At 37.8% G+C, this 21,612-nt stretch overlaps 1 protein-coding gene and 1 long non-coding RNA gene across 6 annotated transcripts in view; one reads left to right on the plus strand and one right to left on the minus strand.

The window, feature by feature from the left end:
* Nucleotides 1–21,593, plus strand: part of KLHL7 (kelch like family member 7) — a 55,722-nt gene extending 34,129 nt beyond the window's left edge. For 3 of the 4 annotated variants that reach the window (XM_005205294.5, XM_005205297.5, XM_005205296.5), the window contains 4 exons: nt 12,680–12,920; nt 15,172–15,373; nt 18,779–18,876; nt 20,207–21,593. In XM_005205294.5, coding sequence (XP_005205351.1) covers nt 12,680–12,920; nt 15,172–15,373; nt 18,779–18,876; nt 20,207–20,490 — 825 coding nt within the window. In that variant the 3' untranslated portion in view covers nt 20,491–21,593. 4 annotated transcript variants of the gene reach the window in all.
* LOC132345075 (uncharacterized) overlaps nt 1–21,612 on the minus strand; it is a 27,521-nt gene continuing 5,909 nt past the window's right edge. The window contains exon 2 of one of the 2 annotated variants that reach the window (XR_009494201.1): nt 1–7,637. This is a non-coding gene — a long non-coding RNA (uncharacterized lncRNA). Of the gene's footprint in view, nt 12,509–21,612 lie in introns of both variants that reach the window. The other variant, XR_009494202.1, reaches the window with a different exon arrangement.

Here is a 21,612-nt window from a genome sequence, read left to right on the forward strand (position 1 = left end):
TGCATTCCAATCAAACTTTATTTACAGAAACAGTCAGTTGGTTGGATTTAGCCTGCAGTTTGCCAACCCTTGCTGCAGACCTGTGGACATCTAGGAACTCTGTTGCGAGCAACACCATACTTCAGGATAACTTTTGTTTTGAGAAACACTTGTCTTCCCAAGACATGTGGGATCCCTTCTATTTTCCATTCATTTCTGTTTCCAGAACTGATCAGTGTTATAGGCATCCACATAGGAGACCTTTGGCAAGGTGAGATAGACCAGGGCTCCTGCAGCTGAGATCATAGCATAGAGTTAGTCTAGAGATCTTGAAGTCAGACTATGAAATAACTTTATCTTTTCTGTCAGTTGAAAAGAAATTCCATCTAATGATCTTGGGTAGATAGTAACAGAAATACACACTAGCCAGAGTGTAAGCTATAAACCAGGTTTTAGTGGTTGCTTCAGTCTGGTCCAGTGAGGAGACCGGAACCTGGCCCTGATGCAACAATCAAGAGTCACCAGTCAGTTCAGCTGCTCAGTCGTGTCTGACTCTTTGCGACCCCATGGACTGCAGCACGCCAGTCTTCCCTGTCCACCAACTACTGGAGTCTGCTCAAACTCATGTTCATTGAGTCGGTGATGCCATCTAACCATCTCATCCTCCGTCGTCCCCTTCTCCTCCCACCTTCAATCTTTCCCAGCATCAGGGTCTTTTCCAATGAGTCAGTTCTTTGCATCAGGTGGCCAAAGTATTGGAGTTTCAGCTTCAGCATCAGTCCTTCCCATGAATACTCAGGACTGATTTCCTTTAGGATGGACTGGTTGGATCTCCTTGCAGTCCAAGGGACTCTCAAGAGTCTTCTCCAACACCACAGTTCAAAAGCATCAATTCTTCAGCGCTCAGCTTTCTTTATAGTCCAATTCTCAGATCCATACATGACTACTGGAAAAACCATAGCTTTGACTAGATAGATCTTTGTCAGCAAAGTAATGTCTCTGCTTTTTAATATGCTGTCTAGGTTGGTCATAGCTTTTCTTCCAAGGAGCAAGCATCTTTTAATTTCATGGCTGCAGTCACCATCTGCAGTGATTTTGCCGCCCCCAAAAATAGTCTGTCACTGTTTCCATTGTTTCCCCATCTATTTGCCATGAAGTGATGGGACCGGATGCCATGATCTTGGTTTTTTGAATGTTGAATTTTAAACCAGCTTTTTCACTCTCCTCTTTCACTTTCATCAAGAGGCTCTTTAGTTCTTCTTCACTTTCTGCCATAACCCACAGAAGATATATGCTGCCAGATACCAAAAAGACCTCCAGGGAAGGAGTGGCAGGTTAGTTTGGTTAAATATCATTATATTTAGACTGTCCCTGTGACTGGCTTTTGGGTCATATATCTACAGTCAGAATATAGGCTGATTTTTTTTTTACCTGAAGACATTTAGTTTCCTTCCTTAGTAGAAGACTGAGTGAATGGCAGGTACCATAAAGCTTGATGGCCTGTGCAACACAGTGCAGTAAGCACAATGTCAGTGTGCTTAACAGGTTGATACACCTACACATCTATTTCATACAAGTAATGTTAAGACTGTTGACATTTCAGTGGCTATTTAATTTCATTGCTTTTTAATTTTTCAGGATCCTTCTGAGTCAGGAGCAGGAAACTTATCAGTTCTTTTTTTCCCCAAGAAAAATCTAAAGTCACAGGAGCTTAAATTATAATTCTATGAACCACAGCTTTCAGGTGTTGATGATAGTTACACCCTCCTAACTTTGGTGTCGATTTTGACAGTTAAAAACCCAATTAAAGTATATTTTGGTAAATACTTTATCTTTTAGTAGATGTCTGTTTTGATGTACAGAGGTACAAGGAGAATACTGATTTCACTTGGGAGACAGCATTGTTTTTAGAGTAAGGCAAATATGGAATGACTACTAGCACTTGTTTCTGGCCTGTAGTTGTAACAATTTCCTTGATTCTTTTTTTTTTTTTTTTATTGAACAGTTGAAAAAAGATGAGTGTGCTGCACAAGCCTGGAAATGAGACTGTAACTTCAGAAATCTCATTTGATGTCTTGCTTTGCTCTTATAAATGGCACATACTTGGTGCTCTTCTGTATACTCAATCACAAGTTCTTAGATTTATAGTGGAAATATTTAAATAATTGAGGATATAACTACCAATAAAAACATTCTTATTCCATCAATTATTACTCATTTCCTAATGTTAACACTGTTAGCACCCCCATTATAATATTTATTAAATATTTCTGTTGGAAGTTCCACCCTCTCCTTTCTTTTTACTAAAACTACATCTTAAAAATTTTCACCATTTACTCTTATTTAATATTTTGATATAAGTTGATTATTATTTCTAATATTAAAAGTCGGGAGGCTGATTTCTCTAAGTTATTATTTACCTTGAATCTCCAAAGTGAACATTATTTCATTTTCCATTTCAAGTAGACTGCTTAATAATAAATACTGTATAGGAATTGTTTTAAAATTCTTGAATTTAATATTTTCAGAGATGTTAAAATGGTTTTAACTATCCTTAATGGAACCCATTGATATGTGTCCTATACCTGTCCCAAATGATTATTTTCACTGAATTGATCTCCTTCAAAGAGACAATTTAAGCAGTACTACTTAATTGAATTATCTAGAATTAAGCAGTATCCCTATAAAGTGTTGTCTTTAGATATTCCTTGGATATCACTCATGAGAAGCAGCAAATATTTATATTAATTGCTGATTGAAAGATGATAAGAAAAAATATTTTTTTTCTAGTAGATAAGTAGATAAAGTAGTAGAAATCTTGGGTTGCTATATATTGAATTGAAATGATACTGTTCTTGTCATCCTTTGAGAATTCTGCTGAGTCTCCTCTTCCCCTTCCCCACTGTCCCTGTTGATATTTATCAAGTGTTTAATGATTATTGAAGAGTTATTTGTCTGAATCCAGTGCTCTGTTCTCAGAATTTGTGTTCTCAATTGTAGCATGGGAATGTTTTATAATACTGATGCCAAAATAAAAGTTGACTTAATTGACCAGATTATTTGGACTATTCCTGTCAGTGAAATGATAAGCTTTGAGGGCTTAAAACTTTGTAGGGGTCTTGGCTCACCACTTTCACATGGTGGAGACAGAGACTCTGCCTCAGAGAAAAAGGGATTCTGCATAATACCCTGCTAAAACCAGACAAGGAGTAAGAACAACACGGTGAGGACCAGGTCTGGTTGCAGAGGTAGAAAACCAATGGTGCCATGTTTTACAGAATCATCAGATTCAAAAGGTTTATGCTGTGTATCTTTTTCTTTTGGCTTTCACCGCACAGCTTGTGGGACTTTTAGTTCCCCTACCAGGACCCTCGGCAATGAGAGAATGGAGTCCTAACACTAGACCACCAGAGAATTGCCTCTAAGTACCTTTTCCTGCTCACAACTCTGAAGTAGACTCATCACTGAGCTTAGTGTCTGGCCCAATGCGTACGGAGACGGTCCTATACTATCATCAAGGTGGAACTTGGCGATTATATGTTGCATATGATTTTAAAAGACTTGTGCGTAAAAGAAGTATAAACATTATACTACTACTACTACTAAGTCGCTTCAGTCGTGTCCGACTCAGTGCGACCCCATAGACGGCAGCCCACCAGGCTCTCCCATCCCTGGGATTCTCCAGGCAAGAATATTGGAGTGGGTTGCCATTTCCTTCTCCAATGCATGAAAGTGAAAAGTGAACGGAAGTCGCTCAGTCGGAAAATGTTATTAAAAAATTAGAGAAGTTTTGTAAGAGTGCATCAGTGGTGTTTGTCACCAGCAGAGTGTTGTACAAGTAGTGTACTGAAGTCCAAGAGGGAGTGCTGCTGAAATGATCAGGAGCATCTGTCAGAACAGAATCTCCACAAAGGACAGCAGTAATCCCAGGTGGGTTGGACCCATAGCTGTATCCCCCAGGGACTGACATTGCTGGAAGACAAGTATGGGTCACCATGGGTGTCCTTTAAACGTTCTTAGTTGTCAGTATAATAGGTAACAGTGGTAAAACCAGTGTTCTTTGCAGCTTATGCACGTTAGGTATTTCTCACACCTGCTTGTTTGCAGGCAGTTTGGTGGTCCTCAAGTTCAGATAGAAGAGACTGGAACACATTCTGAGGTGAATTCTCAGTAGAGTGCCTTCCTAGAATGTTTTCCAAAATGGGAATATTGATAGCCTCTTTTTTTTTTTCCTTATAAGCATCTCCATAACATACTTTTGTAGTTTTGTTCTAAAGTCAGCCTCACAGCCCTTGTACCACACATAGGTGTGGTACCTGAAGTTTCCCGCTTCAGGGATCAGTTCCTTTTGTGTTTAATCACTGTGTCTGCAAGAAACCTTGGTGAAAATACGACTCACCATGGGAGGGATGACTTCAGAGTCACTCTCATAAGCCACAGTCAGCCATAATTATTACCAGTTAACAGAGGAGTCCCCTTAAAAGACTGAGAGAAGACAGAAACAAAGTTGTAGGCATTTGATTGAGGGCCCTAGGTGGGAAAGGATAAGGAGACTGGGGAAGATAAGTCTATGTGGTGTTTTGAAGGATTCTAGTCATCCTGGAATTAGCTAGAGGGTAGTGGGTACATAAATGCAATGCTAAGGGGGCAAGAGTCAGGCTGAAGAAAGCCAACCAGGAGTGAAAGAAATTATCACTATTTTTACTATATCTTGTCACTTGGCAATTACTATTGGCTACCTTTGGTAATTGTTCATATGATGATCCCAAGGCACAGTAAGAACTATTATTCTAAAATCGTGCTCAGATAGGTTTCTTGTGATGATTTTCTTTGAAAATCGGTAATCAGTATAAGAGATAATTAACTTCAGTTGTTATAAATGACAACAGATTGTACGACAGTGTATTGTACAGTCAGCTGGTTGTAAAGTGCAGTTTAACCAGAATTTGAAATTTTGGGGTTGGGCAGCAGCGGGGATTGTGAAGGATATATATCAGTCCTGTCCCTCACACTCAAAGTGTATGAGGTGTACACAACCTTGAAGCAGTTAGAGAAGACGGAGGCTGAGGTCACTGAAGCAGCCACTGAATGTAACTACTTAAAAGTCGTGATACTGATAGCTTACCTTGAACCGTGTCAGATTCGTGATCTCTGAAGAAGAGAATTTAGCTTCTGGACCAGAGACGAGGCTTGATCACTCAGAGCTTTTGTGTAGCAGAGTTTTATTACAGTGAAAAAGGGATGGAGAAAGCTTCTGATATAGACATCAGAAGGAGGCAGAGTGTCCCACTCAGTCTTATCAAGACCTTATATACTTCTTCAACTGGTTGCTAACAATAGTCTTACCAGGCCCATTCCCACAACATAAGTCTTAAAATAACATGATTAGTCAGAAGGTTCCTAGTAAGAAGGAGAAATTGTCCTCGACAAGATACATTGTTGTTATATAATCATTCAGTTCAGTTCAGCTCAGTGTCCCACTCTTTGCAACCCCATGGACTGCAGCTCGACAGGCCTCCCTGTCCATTATCAACTCCCAGAGCTTACTCAAACTCATGTCCACTGAGTCGGTGATGCCATCCAACCATCTCATCCTCTGTCGTCCCCTTCCCCTCCTGCCTTCAATATTTCCCAGCATCAGGGTCTTTTCCAATGAGTCAGTTCTTTGTATCAGGTGGCCATAGTATTGGAATTTCAGCTTCAACATCAGTCCTTCCAATGAATATTCAGGACTGATTTCCTTTAGGATGGACTGGCTGGATCACCTTGCAGTCCAAGGGACTCTTAAGAGTCTTCTCCAACACCACAGTTCAAAAGCATCAATTCTTCGGCACTCAGCTTTCTTTACAGTCCAACTTTCGCATCTGTACATGACTACTGGAAAAACCATAGCCTTGACTAGACGGACCTTTGTTGGCAAAGTAATGTCTCTGCTTTTTAATATGCTGTCTAGGTTGGTCATAGCTTTCCTACCAGGGAACAAGCGTCTTAATTTCATGGCTGCAGGCACCATCTGCAGTGATTTTGCCGCCCCTCAAAATAAAGTCTGTCACTGTTTCCATTGTTTCCCCATCTATTTGCCATGAAGTAATGGGACCAGATGCCATGATCTTAGTTTTCTGAATGTTGAGTTTTAAGCCAACTTTTTCACTCTCCTTTTTCACTTTCATCAAGAGGCTCTTTAGCTCGTCTTTGCTTCCTGCCAAAAGGGTGGTGTCATCTGCATATCTGAGGTTATTGATATCTCTTCCAGCAGTCTTGATTCCAGCTTGTGCTTCATCCAGCCCAGTGTTTCTCATCATGTACTCTGCATATAAGTTAAATAAACAGGGTGACAATATACAGCCTTGACGTACTCCTTTTCCTATTTGGAACCAGTCTGTTCCATGTCCAGTTCTAACTGTTGCTTCCTGACCTGCATACAGATTTCTCAAGAGGCAGGTCAGGTGGTCTGGTAGTCCCATCTCTTTCAGAATGTTCCATAGTTTGTTGTGATCCACACAGTCAAAGGCTTTGGCATAGTCAACAAAGCAGAAGTAGATGTTTTTCTGGAACTCTCTTGCTTTTTCGACGATCCAACGGATGTTGGCAATTGATCTCTGGTTCCTCTGCCTTTTCTAAATCCAGCTTGAACATCTGGAATTCACGTACTGTTGAAGCCTGGCTTGGAGGATCTTGAGCATTACTTTGCTAGCCTGTGAGATGAGTGCAATGGTGTGGTAGTTAGAGCATTCTTTGGCCTTGCCTTTCTTTGGGATTGGAATGAAAACTGACCTTTTCCAGTCCTGTGGCCACTGCTGAGTTTTCCAAATTTGCTGGCATATTGAGCGCAGCACTTTCACAGCATCAATTTTTAGGATTTGAAATAGCTCAACTGGAATTCCATCACCTCCACTTTGTTCACAGTGATGCTTCCTAAGGCCCACTTGACTTTGCATTCCAGGATGTCTGGCTGTAGGTGAGTGATCACAGCATCGTGATTATTTGAGTCATGAAGATCTTTTTAATATAGTTCTTCTGTGTATTCTTGCCACCTCTTCTTAATATCTTCTGCTTCTGTTCAGTTCAGTCGCTCAGTCGTGTCTGACTCTTTGCGACCCCATGAATTGCAGCACGCCAAGCCTCCCTGTCCATCACCAACTCCCGGAGTTCACTCAGACTCACGTCCATTGAGTCAGTGGTGCCATCCAGCCATCTCATCCTCTGTTGTCCCCTTCTCCTCCTGCCCCCAATCCCTCCCAGCATCAGAGTCTTTTCCAATGAGTCAACTCTTGGCATGAGGTGGCCAAAGTACTGGAGTTTCAGCTTTAGCATCATTCCTTCCAAAGAAATCCCAGGGCTGATCTCCTTCAGAATGGACTGGTTGGATCTCCTTGCAGTCCAAGGCACTCTCAAGAGTCTTCTCCAACACCACAGTTCAAAAGCATCACTTCTTTGGCACTCAGCTTTCTTCATGTCCCACTCTCACATCCATACATGACCACGTACAATTTCTGTCCTTTATTGTGCCCATCTTTGCATGAAATATTCCTTTGGTATCTCTAATTTTCTTGAAGAGATCTCTAGTCTTTCCCATTCTATTGTTTTTTTTATTTCTTTGCATTGATCACTGAGGAAGGCTTTCTTATCTCTCCTTTCTGTTCTTGATATAATTTGGCCTGGAGTACAAAATGAAGCAGGACAAAGGCTAATAGAGTTTGCAAGCACCCTCTTCCAGCAACATAAGAGAAGACTCTACACATGGACATCACCAGATGGTCAATACCCAAAGCAGATTGATTATATTCTTTGCAGCCAAAGATGAAGAAGCTCTATACAGTCAGCAAAAACAAAACTGGGAGCTGACTGTGGCTCACATCATGAGGTCCTTATTGCCAAATTCAGACTTAAATTGAAGAAAGTAGGGAAAACCACTAGACCATTCAGGTATGACCTAAATCAAATCCCTTATGATTATACAGTGGAAGTGAGAAATAGACTCAAGGGATTAGATCTGATAGACGGAGTGCCTGAAGAACTATGGATGGACACTGTACAGGAGGGGATTAAGACCATCCCCAAGAAAAAGAAATGCAAAAAGGCAAAATGTTTGTCTGAGGAGGCCTTACAAATAGCTGTGAAAAGAAGAGAAGTGAAAGGCAAAGGAGAAAAGGATAGACCCATTTGGATGCAGAGTTCCAAAGAATATAATCATTACAGAGCTTAAGGAAAAACATACCATTGAGCAAGGTGAGTTGTTTTGTTGTGTAATCATTAGTTCTGGGCTTGAATAAAGTTGGTCTTAGGTAAAATAGATTGTTGCCATAACAACTCAGATCTGAAGAAAAAAACCATCTTATGTGATAACATGAAGGAATGTAGAAAAAGGAAAACATTTGTGTAAGGAGGGCCCCAGACTCCTTATCAATGCACCTCAGAATTAACTCTCTCAGTACAAAATAGATAATGACAGCAGTGGTGGTCTGAAAAGAAGAGATCCCTCTGGGATGGATTTGTCCAGCAAGCTTCATGGAACTTTGAGGGGAACTTACTGATAGAGTTTAGATAGATAGAAACAGAAAGAAAAGAATATATTTAATCCTAAGTATGAATATATCTTAATTGTTAAATTTTTTCATAAAAAGCAAAAGCATACAAAATATTAACTGAATGGATTCTAACTTTTTCCTTTAAAAAAGGAATTTAGATATAGGTGTACTTTTCATGAAACTATGTCTAGGAATGCTGTGGCATCTGGCATAAACCTTTCTCCCCTAGTTTTGCTTGATTTTCTCTCAAAAAGATACAAAATAAAGTTCTCAAATCTTTATTTTTAAAAAGTTTTTTTCATACTGCATTTTGCATATCTTATTAAAATTTACATGTGTAGTGTTTCTGTTATTTGAGGATTCATGTGTTTTCAGAATGCAGATTATATAAAATCAAACTTTTCTTTTAAGGAAAATATCAGGCTGATATTTTTGCCTTAAGGCATTTGAAGAAAAATACTACATCCTATCAACTCAGGAAGCTTTTCACTTCCTGTAGCAGTGTCCTACAGCTGAAAAATCACAACATGTAATGAAGTGCTCTGTCGTCAACTCCAGACTTCAGTGTGGTAGGAATTCAGAAAAAGGTAATCAGAGAAGCTTGCAAAAAAAGTCTTGATCCTGAAAAAAGTCTAGAATGTGATGTATCACAGCAGAGGCAAGAAAGGTTGACTGGGACCAGGAAAGATAGGACTTTATACTTGGGTGTATCTCTATAGTATGTGGGGATGCATGCATAGGCGATTTTTCAAAACTTAAATCCTTCTGCTTGTGTTTTTTCCAGTTTTCTCATTTTCATATCTTCTCAGCATCTAAGCATAGAACCTTGCCTGGTTCAGTTCACTCAGTTGTGTCCAACTCTTTACAACCCCATGGACTGCAGCACGCCAGGCTTCCCTGTCCATCACCAATTCCCGGAGCTTACTCAAACTCATGTCCATTGAGTCAATGATGCCATCCAACCATCTCATCCTCCGTCATCCCCTTCTCCTCCTGCCTTCAATCTTTCCCAGCATCAGGGTCTTTTCCAATGAGTCAGTTCTTGCCATCAGGTGGCCAAAGTTTTGGAGTTTCAGCTTCAGCATCAGTCCTTCCCATGAATATTTAGGACTGATCTCCTTTAGAATGGACTGGTTGGATCTCCTTGCAGTCCAAGGGACTCTCAAGAGTCTTCTCCAACACCACAGTTCAAAGGCATCAAATCTTCGGTGCTCAGCTTTCTTTATAGTCCAACTCTCACATCCATACATGACTGCTGGAAAACCATAGCTTTGACTAGATACATCTGTGTCATCAAATTAATGTCTCTGCTTTTGAATATGCTAAGTTGGTCATAACTTTCCTTCCAAGGAGCAAGCGTTTTTTAATTTCATGGCTGCAGTCACCATCTGCAGTGATTTTGCTGCCCCCAAAAATAAAGTCTGTCACTGTTTCCATTATTTCCCCATCTGTTTGCCATTAAGTGATGGGACCAGATGCCATGATTTTAGTGTTTTGAATGTTGAGTTTAAGCCAACTTTGCCTAGAATGGATAATAAAACTTAACTGAATTAAGTTATATTTTTAGGGTAACAATTTCCTGCTCACACATATACAGTGTGACTCTAGTGCTAGTCATCCATCTGTTGCTAACATGAAAGCTCCATGTGCTTTTACCTTGCCCACAGTCCATGTGTGCAGAGAGCCATAAGTAATTCTTCCTCCACCTACAGGATTGGGAGTGGTCCCGTCAGTGCAATAAGACCTGGCACTCATATCCACTAAGCTGACAGGCCTGACTTCCCATCTGTTGTTTTCCCCTCTCTGCTTGCTTCTTCAACTACGCACATCTCCTAGACAGTATATAACTTATATAGTATAAGTTATTAAAGGGCAGATGTTAAATCACATTCTCTACTTTGGATGAAGCGTAGATTGAAGGAATTGGGCATATTTCCAAGGGAGGTTGGCCCATATACACCCAGGAAAAAATACCATAAACTCCCCTGCATACAATCTAAGCCAGATGATACAGGTGCATTTAACACCTGACAGATACATATAACGAGCCAAAGTATAAAACATTACTGTTTATGTGAAATGAAGTCTTATTTTTCATTGTAGGTAGAAATTCTTGCAAAGAAAGATCATTTCACTTATCTGCCTAGAAGATGAACTATTAGGCAGAATATTATATATGGCTAATATTTATCAAGCATAGTGTTTAACATGTATAGTGGAAGAGTTAGAAAAGATTTAAGAACTTTGAAGACTTCTAGAGAAATCAGAGCCCAAATTGCAAGTAGATAGAAGCATGTGCCTATTCCTGTGCCTCACACACACCCTGCATACACACTAGCTAATCAGTTCCCTTGGACTTAAGAGTTCTGAGAGAGCAATTTATTTTAATTCTTGAGTATGAAGCATAACCTAGCCCTGTATGACTTAATGATCATCCATTCCCTACTCAGGTCCTTGAGTAGTACTGGAAGGTTAGAACTATTGTTACCAAGCTCTTTCAAATTACTTCACTCTTCTGAACCCCATGTCGTAGTATCTATGTAGTTCATTGAGCTAAAAGAAGTAGCATTTTTGTTTTCTTAGTTCGAGCATCTACATGGGTAGCTCTTTTTATTTTGAAGAGTACCAGATGTTAGACACCATTTCAAAGAATGTCTGACCAACTTTCTCATCCTGAAATTAAGGAAGAGCTTCGAAACATGTTCTTAAAGATATCTTTGGAATCGTTTGCATATTATTTTCTAATATCAAATAAATTGGGTATAAGAGTGGCAAGACTTGAGGTTCACTAAATATAACATCATTAATAAAATTGTATTTCTCTGCTATTCAACCTGGTCAGGTAGGAATTATGAGTAATTTGCATAATATGTAAGAGATTAACTTTGTTTGCTTTTGAGATATTGCTCCCTGTAGAATATTCTATTGCTTACTTTTTTTCATTCTGTACTATATAGTTTCCCTAAGGAAACAAATTTCTAAAATATTCTTCCTCAGTTTTTCAAATCCATTGAATAAAACTGACATTTCAGGATGACGTTTATCCTACAGTTTTGTGTGCCTACCAATAAACATACCACTGAGTAGCCCATGGGGACTCAGTAGACCCTACTTTGAGAATAAAAAAGGGATTAAGGCTCTGTTTCTCTAGTCACCTAAGTAGCAGAATGTTTATCATTACTGGGAGTCAAGATACTCTACATCAGGTGCTCTTTTTCCTGAAGAGATCATTTCTTATGTCCTATGATGCTTTGATGAGCTAGCATAATAGCTATCAGTCAGATTTTCCCAAAAGGAACTCAGCATTAATCAATCACACACAGTGCTTTGCTTGATAAGATTGGGAATTGTCTGGATTTCAGTCTGACCCTGATTATTTTCAGCCATTTTCAGAATGCAGCCAGAACACTGTAGCTTCCTTGCTTTAAAAGGGGGAGGATCCAACAAGCTGTAACTTTGGAAGCATTCCCCCACATATTTTCATAGAAGACAGGCACGGGCTTCAAACAAAAAGTGGTGGTGCTGTGAGCAGCCTTTTTTGTGAAGTGCTGAGAGGCGCTCATTTCTTCTCATTGAGAAGGAAAAGTTTGAGCTTCCAGATTACTCAGATTATCCAAGTATATCACAAATATCACAGCTTTAAGAGTCTGGCTGACTATACTGACTCAACTGAATATTTACAAAAAATATCTCTCAGAAGTCTACAAAATGCCTTCTGTCTTTAGACATCAGTAAGCTAATGGCAGTTAAGCTTCAAATTATCCACTCTTTACATCACTATACATCTGGCAAAGAAGGGATGCACATATTTCTTTTTTTTTAAGTCTTTAACAAAACTACTTATTTTAGAATTTTCTTGTGTTATTATCCTCAGTAACAGAAGGAATAGAAGACTGGGTGGTAGCGATGAATGCAAATGTATTATAGTTTATTTTAGAGCCAGAAAAGACCCAAAGCCATCTCTGTCTTCCTCTTGCCTTCTGCCACAATTAACCAACATTCTGAAGAAGAAATCACACAAAATTAGATAATAGTTTCAAGCCCAACATTCTTATATATACTGATAAACTAACATATTCTTATGTTTTGTATGTTCTCAACTGTATCTTTGCTTCCTCCTTTTCAGTTATATTTTTCCGTCATTGAAAGCTTCCTGTCCTTTCCTATTACAGGATTATAGCTGGACAGACATCCGCTGCCCCTTTGAAAAACGAAGAGATGCAGCATGCGTGTTTTGGGACAATGTAGTTTACATTTTGGGTGGCTCCCAGCTTTTCCCTATAAAGCGAATGGACTGTTATAATGTCGTTAAGGATAGCTGGTATTCCAAACTGGGCCCTCCAACACCTCGAGACAGCCTTGCTGCGTGTGCTGCAGAAGGCAAAATTTATACATCCGGAGGTTCCGAAGTTGGTAAGGACTTATTTAGTATTTGTATTTGTGCTTTAAAGCCAAGTGTATATATAGGCTTTTATATCTAAATAAAGAGTTGGTATTATTTGTCCAGATACTTTTTGACATAATTGAAATACATAGCTGTCATATGTTAGAGCACATTTCCTTAAGGTTTACCTTAGTCTATATAAACCATTAAGAGAACTTCATCTTAAATTATGTTAATTATCCAATTTCTGTCATGATAAAGCTTTCGTTGACGTCATCTGGATTTGAACTTCATTGGTGCCATGTGGATTAGTTATTTTATATGCCTAATCTTGGAGAAGGGAATGGCAACCCGCTGCAGTATTCTTGCCTGGAGAATCCCATGGACAGAGGAGCCTGGTGGGCTGCGGTGCATAGGATCACAGAGTTGGCCGTGACTGAAGTGACTTAGCATGAATGTACACATGCATACATGTTGTTTGCTTTAAAGATTTCAGAGTTTGGCTTACTTGTAGACCCTTTAAGATCTCTTTATTACAGTCAAGCTTTTAAAATCTATTATCTTTGCTTTTTTTGTATCAGGAAAAGGTAAGACAAAACTTTTTCATTTGCTTCATGCTTTCACTTTTTAATATAATGACTGGTAATGGTATCTTGGGCTTTTTGATCAGAATGGGGTGTGTGTATGGGTATAAAAGCCATTCTCATTGATAATTTGCTAGTGTCTACTAGTGTTCCTTTTCTAAATGAAAAAAATTTCTAAATGAATATTCTACATGCAGACTAGATGCATATTAGCTTTTATATGCTTTCATCTTTTCAAATAATTTCTTTAGCTAAATAATGGGCTTATAAACAAAACTAGGAAGATCAAGTAACTGTAAGATATGGAATTTAAATGTTAGTCTTTTTATTTTCTTTGATGATTTTTATATTAGCCCAAATAATGTTTTAGTTTTGGTCAGCATATTTATTTTGTACTCCCCACCCCCAAATGTTTGTAAAATGAATACAAGAAAGGTTATATTTTCTAAATGTGACTTTAGGAGGTGACCTTTCCCCTCTTTAAAAGCATTCTTCACACAATGTCTAATACAGCATATTTGAAATAACAATAAATCCTAAATATAGTAGGAAGTGTTTTATAGATATACTTTTTGTAGAAAATATAGTAGATAACTTCATTTCTTCATCATTTACTCTACTTAGTTTTTCACTTAAATAGTAACTTTTTTGGTATCTACTATATACTGTGTATTTCCCTTATGTCAACTGACTGAATCTACTAGATTGGAAGTGTTTAAAAAGTTAAAAAGAAGTTATTGTTAGTCATGATATTACTTCTTCCATTTGGTATTCTTTGATCTTTGCTCTTTGTAGGCTTTGGTTTTGATAGAGAATCACAAGGGTGCTGTTGTTTTTAAACATTAGAAAAGTCAAGAAAACTTGGAGATGAGCAATAATTTCATTAAGTTCTAACTTCTTTTTTTCTTGGGAAAGAAAAACACACTTGACCTTTAATAGTATCATTTCTTAAAAAAAAAAAAAAAACTCTTTACTGAGCTCCTGTAATGTACAGAAGTTGTAAAACAGGATGAGTGTGTTTTACCATTAAAATGTATAATCAAAGAGCAACCAGAAACATACAACAATGCTATGAGTGTATACTTAAAAAAGGACTGGCATGATTTCAGAGCCTACTTATACAACAATATTCTCTACACAGCTGATAACAGTGAGGGAGAAGTTTTGTTAATGATGCAGTGACTATTCTAGAACATTACATGACAATCCTTAGGATACTCTCAAATAGTAGTTTTATAATTTAAGGTATGGATTTGCCATCTGTAAACAGCTGTTTTTCTCCTTTATAGAAACATTTGAGGTTGAGTTAATTCCTATCATGCATAACTGGGCTGGAAGACATACATAACGTTTCTTACTTAATTTGAAAATCTTTTGAAATCAAACCAGTTTCTTTTCTCAAAGTTTAATTACCAATTAACCAATTATCAATTACCAAGGATCTCCGACAGATCCTTTTTAAAATATTTTCCAAGGTCTATACAAACAAGGATAGCTTTTTCTTAAACTATTTTTCTGTTTGGCTGCTGTTGTTGCTTGAGAATAGAAGACTCTACAACCCTCAAATCTTTCCTGTAGGAATTAATGATTCATCCTCAGTCAGCTCACTCCAAGCTCCCTCCACCACCACGCCCTCCCCCCCACACACATACACACTAAGCTAAGCTAATCAAGACGGGGTCCTTTTCTTTTACAGGAAACTCAGCTCTGTATTTATTTGAGTGCTACGATACGAGAACTGAGAGCTGGCACACGAAGCCCAGCATGCTGACTCAGCGCTGCAGCCATGGGATGGTGGAAGCCAATGGCCTGATCTATGTTTGTGGTGGAAGTTTAGGGAACAACGTTTCTGGGCGCGTCTTGAATTCGTGTGAAGTCTATGATCCTGCCACAGAAACGTATGTATCATCAATTTAAAAATCTTACTTCACTATTAACTGTATTCTTTAAGCTCCAAGGAAGAAAATCTTAAAAGGCAGAAGGAACCCAACAGAGGGATTTTGTTCTTATATTAAGAGTGTATTAATACATACACTTTAGAATGTGCTAGGTTCAGGGGCATGTGTATAGGCTGGACCCTTCCTCTACACCTTAAGAAATGGCTTGACCTTGTATCTTGTGGGAGCCCCTCTCTTTCTTTCCTGCTTGTGCAATAAATAAATGCCTGAGGATGAGCAAATATGACTGATTCATCAGATTCAAAATGCCTTTTTTTTTTTAGATATCAGGAAGTGTAGAGAGGGGAAAACAATGTATAATCAGTGGTAAATTTGCCTTTAATTATAAATATTATATACTGGTTCATAGCTTTAATGAATGATAGTCCTAAGTATAATGTCTTTTTTTTTTTTTTTTTTGTAATTTGCTTACTAAGGTATGTTTGGATTCACATTTATTAAATAAAATTATTCTTCATCAACTGGGAAGTAAACTCCTTTTTAAAAAGCAAAATATAAAGAAATAAATGGTTAGCCAGTTTTTCTGATCTTGTTAATGACGGAACCCATCCAGTACAGCCAAAGGAAATGCGCTAGTTATTGAATAGTGGGAGTGGTGGTAAGTATAGTGTAATTGACTAATGAGAAAATGAACACAGGTGATGATACTCCAGTCAGACCTTCTATTAATAATCAGAAACATACATAGACCTTTAATAAGCAAATTCACTTGTTCATTTGAAAGGATTGTTCTTCCTTTACCAGAAAAAGTTATTGGGTAAATATGTTCAACTTAAATGTTATGCTAAAGAACTGCACCAAAACTCTTGTGCTCAAGGTTTGTATTTAGAAAATACTGCTGGGCTACAGAACATACAAGTCTTCTGCTCTAGCTATTGCTTTTTTTAAGTTAAGAGTAAGCATTTAATTATGATTGTCATTTGCAGCTGTTTGTTTGTGCTTCCCTTCTACTTTTGAAGGATTTAAGGAAGCAAAACCATCAACTCTTTTCCCAGACAGAAGTGCAGCTGCAGTTGTTCTTTTCTCATTTCTTGCTCTACTAGTCTCCCATGTTAGGAACAGTATTGAAAGAAGCTTATCTTGAAACTGGGGGCTTCCTTAGTAGTTCAGACAGTAAAGAATCTGCCTGCAATGTTAGAGACCCGGGTTCGATCCCTGGGTTGGGAAGATCCCCTGGAGAAGGGAATGGCAACCCACTCCAGTGCCTGGGAAACCCCATGGACAGAGGAGCCTGGATGGCTACAGTCCAAGGGGTCACAAAGAATCGGACACGACTGAGCAACTAGCACTTCTATCTTAAAACTTATCTTTTGCTAAAGTGTTGAGACTAGGAAATCTCTTGAGATTATCAAACTTAATACTTCTCAATGTTTTTAAAAAATGTACCTTTGTTCTGGCCAGGGCTCACTGAGGATACCCCTTATCCTAATCCTATCGTCCATCCAGCCAGTTAGCTATCCAGCCCCTCTTGTCCTAAACAGTAGGAGCAGGGTGTATACAGATGGTCCTCTCTCCTGTATCAGTCTCTACTTTGCCTCCCATAAATTCTATACTCAGAAAGCATACAGGTTGGAAAACTGTAATCTCATTCACTCTGCTGCCTAATTATTTCGTTTCTTAGAAAGGTCTTAAAAGTAAAACCCATACCATATAAACTCCAGGCTTCTAAATTTTGAGATCTGTATTTAGGCAGTATCAGTGTAAATCAATATATTCTTGTTCATAGTAGTGGGGGAAAAGTATAAAGGAATCTACAACATTAATATTTTTTTAAAAAACTAGGTGAAATAATCAGTTTGGGGAATATTTTTAAATTTACACAACTTATATATTAAGCTTGTGTATTAAATTTGAATTCTGTATATTTTCTATTATATTTAAATTCCCTAAATTTTCCTAAGTGAAAAGCTAGTGTAAATTCTCTTGTATCATAAAGAAGAAAGGGGTATGTGTATTGAATTTTTCCCAGATACTGTTTTATGCGCTTTGACAGCTCACTGAGTGCAGAGCCTGTCAGAGGTTGAGTACAGGCTCTCCCACTTCTGAGTTGTACACTGACCTTTTCCCCTGGGGGGCCTGTGTGTTTATCCTGAAAAAATGGGAGGTCTTTAACCAAATGCTCGGAAAATGAGAGTAGTGACTGTCAGAACTTTTTTAAAATAAACCAGAAGTATGTAAATATAAGGCTACAAGAGTTGTTGATATTTCAGAGTTCTTCATTATGCTCTAAAAAGAAGAGTTACAAATAACCATATTAGAGAGTTATACTTATGCCAGATTCCATCCCCCGCCCTTTTTTTGTGGTTGTCTGGAGCCTTTTGATTTATATCACCTGTTAAGAGCACCACCTGCACAATCCCAGGTGTCAGTTATGTGTCTGGGAGTTTAGGCAAAGAGATTGAATCTCATAGAAAAAGTAACAAAATGGTGTGTGTAAAGCTACCTGAGAATTATTCTCTGACATGTGTCCACATTATATTCTCAATCTCATTCTTTATAGTAGAGCCTGTGAACACAGCAGTGTGCTAATAAGTTATTAAATGTGACAGAATGATAGTAGTACTTTAGTTACTGCTGCTGCTAAGTCGCTTCAGGCGTGTCCGACTCTGTGCGACCCCATAGACGGCATCCCACCAGGCCCCGCCGTCCCTGGGATTCTCCAGGCAAGAACACTGGAGTGGGTTGCCATTTCCTCCTCCAATGCATGAAAGTGAAAGTGAAGTTGCTCAGTCTTGTCCGACTCTTAGTGACCCCACGGACTGCAGCCTACCAGGCTCCTCCGTCCATGGGATTTTCTAGGCAAGAGTACTGGAGTGGGGTGCCATTGTCTTCTCTGACTTCAGTTACTAGAGCTGCCTAAAAGTTCTAAGTGTTTATTTAAAGATGGATGTGTGAATCCATAGGCTAATTTGCTGATTGCTAGAGGCCCATGATAAATTGTTTTACTTATGTAAATATTAATTAAAACCACATATGACAGTATTAATGCCTTATATTTCCTTTCACATCTTCCCTTTCTTGTTTGTTACTGTTTTACAAGTTATTGTGAACTATAGGAAGTGGATTTCTTCCAAAAACATGACAGAAGTCTCCAGATAGCCTCTACTTCCCATATTTTATTGGAGTTGAAAGAAGAAAATCTCTTTTTACCCCACCTGTAAATCACTCAAAACCAGTTAACTTTTGTTTTCTAGCTTTTCAGATGTGCATATTTGTGTGTGTATACACGTATGTGAGCTGTAACTGAGCACTAACTTGGGATAACAGACCTTTCCTGTAAATTCATATAAGTCCTTTTACTTCTTGTAAACAAGTATACTAAACACTTTCCTTAATTTTTTTCAGGTGGACTGAGCTGTGTCCCATGATTGAAGCCAGAAAGAATCATGGGCTGGTATTTGTAAAAGACAAGATATTTGCTGTGGGTGGTCAGAATGGCTTAGGTATGTGATGTTAATTCACTGTTCAACATTATCAGTGAATTTGCTGCTGTTTCCTTATCCTAAATTATAAAAATGTTTCTTGAGATTTTGATACAAGCATTAATTACATACATCATTACATTTATTTTTATAGTTTCGGGGCACTAACATTTTATGCAACGTCATAATACATTAACATTCCTGTCCATGAATGTAGGTAGTAGCCAGCAGTCATTGTGACAGTCTCAGATGGCTTTTGTCTATTTCCAAATACCGTCTGGAGAATGGCATCACACTAGCTTAAGAACTGTTGAGTGACAGAAATATTTGAACTTTAATACAACGTTTAAAACTTTTAATTTAACTTTTAGGTCTTGTATCCAGGCTCTGAACAGTGCTGTTTCCTAAACATTTTTAAACACTTCATGAACATATCAGTATTACTCTTCTAATTGATTAAATTTGATATTTTAATTTTTATAAATAATGTTGTACTAAAGAATCTTAAGTTATTGCTTTAAAAAAATAATTGTATTTATCTGTTTCTGGCTGTGCTTGGTCTTCACTGATGTGCCGCCTTTTCTCTAGTTGTGGCGAGTGGGAGCCAGTTTCTAGTTATGGTGTGTAGGCTTCTCTTGTTGCGGAGCACAGGCTCTAGATCATGTGGGCTTCAGTAACTGTAGCTCCTGAGCTCTAGAGCTCTGGCTCGTAGTTGTGGCACACAGGCTTAGCTGCTCTGCAGCATGTGGGATCTTCCTGGATCAAGGATCAAATCCATGTCTCCTGCATTGACAGACAGCTTCTTTACCATTGAGTCACCAAGGAAGTCCAAGAAATTGCTTTTAATAATGTAGAATTTGGACTGAATCTACAGATAGATTCCACAAAGCCTATTTTAGTCAGTACCTTCAATCTTTAAGAATAACAAAGAAATAACTTCTTTTCCTTCTTCTCTTTCCATTGATATTTTTCATAAACTGCTGACAGATAAATGGTAGAAGGAAGAAGAACATTTGAATAACTGTAATCAAACTTAATCAGAAAGAAACTTCATTGAGTGGTTTCCTTTTTAATTTTTCCACAGCAGATAGCACATTTTTAGTTTTATAGAATAAATTTTAAGTATTTATGGTCTAAAATGATAAATAAAAAATTAAGTTAAATTCCTATTGTGTTAAAATCAGAATAAGAATTTAGGTAGTAGATATGTAAGGATTCATTATAAAATTGTTACAACTTTTCTGTATGTTTGAACTTTTTCATAAAAAATGTTTGGAAAAATATGAAGAATTATTACTTTAAGAGATTGTAGAATTTTTCACATAGTCGTTCATGTTTTATTCTTTTGAAGGTGGTCTGGACAATGTGGAATATTATGATATTAAGTTAAATGAATGGAAGATGGTCTCACCAATGCCATGGAAGGGAGTAACAGTGAAGTGTGCAGCAGTCGGCTCTATAGTTTATGTCTTGGCTGGTTTTCAAGGTGTGGGTCGACTAGGAAACATCCTTGAATATAATACTGAAACAGACAAATGGGTTGCCAACTCCAAAGTCCGAGCTTTTCCAGTAACAAGTTGTTTAATTTGTGTTGTTGATACTTGCGGAGCAAATGAAGAAACCCTTGAAACATGAGAAACTGAACCTTAAGATTCATTGGAGACTCAAAAATATGGCCACCCGTGCTTTGTTCCAAGAGTGCAGTCACAAAGTTTTAGTTTGGTGTTTTGTTTTTTTTTTTTCAAGGAGTTTTCAAGTAAAGTAAGATTCATGTAAAATAGATTTTCTTTTATATGGATTTCCTTCCTAATTGAAAGACTGTATTTCCACTGGCCATGTAACCAAGAACAAATCTAGCAAACTTGTAAAATGATAAGCACTTGGTGAAAACATGAATTCTTAAATGAATTTCACATTTGTAAGTATGATTATAGCAGAATGGGGGACTGACTCATGATTGAAGCAGTCTCATGTTAGCTCTAGATTCTATTTTCATACATTATAGAAGTGCTATGTAGTTATGTCTGTTTCTCTTCAGTCAAAAACTAAGAAATAGTATGAATTGTAAGTCAAAGATAGTTCTGATGGAGCAGCTTAGTCTCATGTAATTTTGCTTGTCTTCATTTGTTCCATTTAGTGCCAAATGTATTCCATTTTAAAAGCAAGCCAGAGTGAGTCAAACCATACACTTATATCTCATAAAAACATTTTGGGAGTTAAAATGTAATCAACTCCTCATGAACTATATTCAGTACAATTAAATAATTCCATCTTTTTAACACAAAACGTCAAGCTTAGCACCCATCATTAATTTACTTCACTTTTTTAACCCAGGGATTAAAAAAGGATTATACCTCTTCAGTGCTCACTCTGTTAATATTACCTAGCAAAAGAAAGCTACTTATAGCAAATTCTAGGTCACTAGAATATCACTGATAGTGATACACTGTCAATGTTGAATTTTAACTTCTTATAGATTAAAAAGGTACATAATTTCTTTTCCTTAGCATAACATATCAGCAAATTTGACCCAGTTGTCTCTAAAAGCTTTGTAATTGAGTTACATATTTGTCATATTACTTATATGTGCTCAGTAAATCTTTTACAAACCCAACTGTTCATTTCTTTCCTAGTAATGTTTTGCCCTTTTACATTATGAAATGTATGGAATGAGCCATGTAAAGCTGTCACCATCAATGTTTTTAAACCTGATAATATTAAATATTTTTAAACTTCAAGCAGACTGCTAAGTTCATT

The sequence above is a fragment of the Bos taurus genome, chromosome 4, assembly GCF_002263795.3.
Source record: "Bos taurus isolate L1 Dominette 01449 registration number 42190680 breed Hereford chromosome 4, ARS-UCD2.0, whole genome shotgun sequence".
Lineage (NCBI taxonomy): Eukaryota > Metazoa > Chordata > Mammalia > Artiodactyla > Bovidae > Bos > Bos taurus.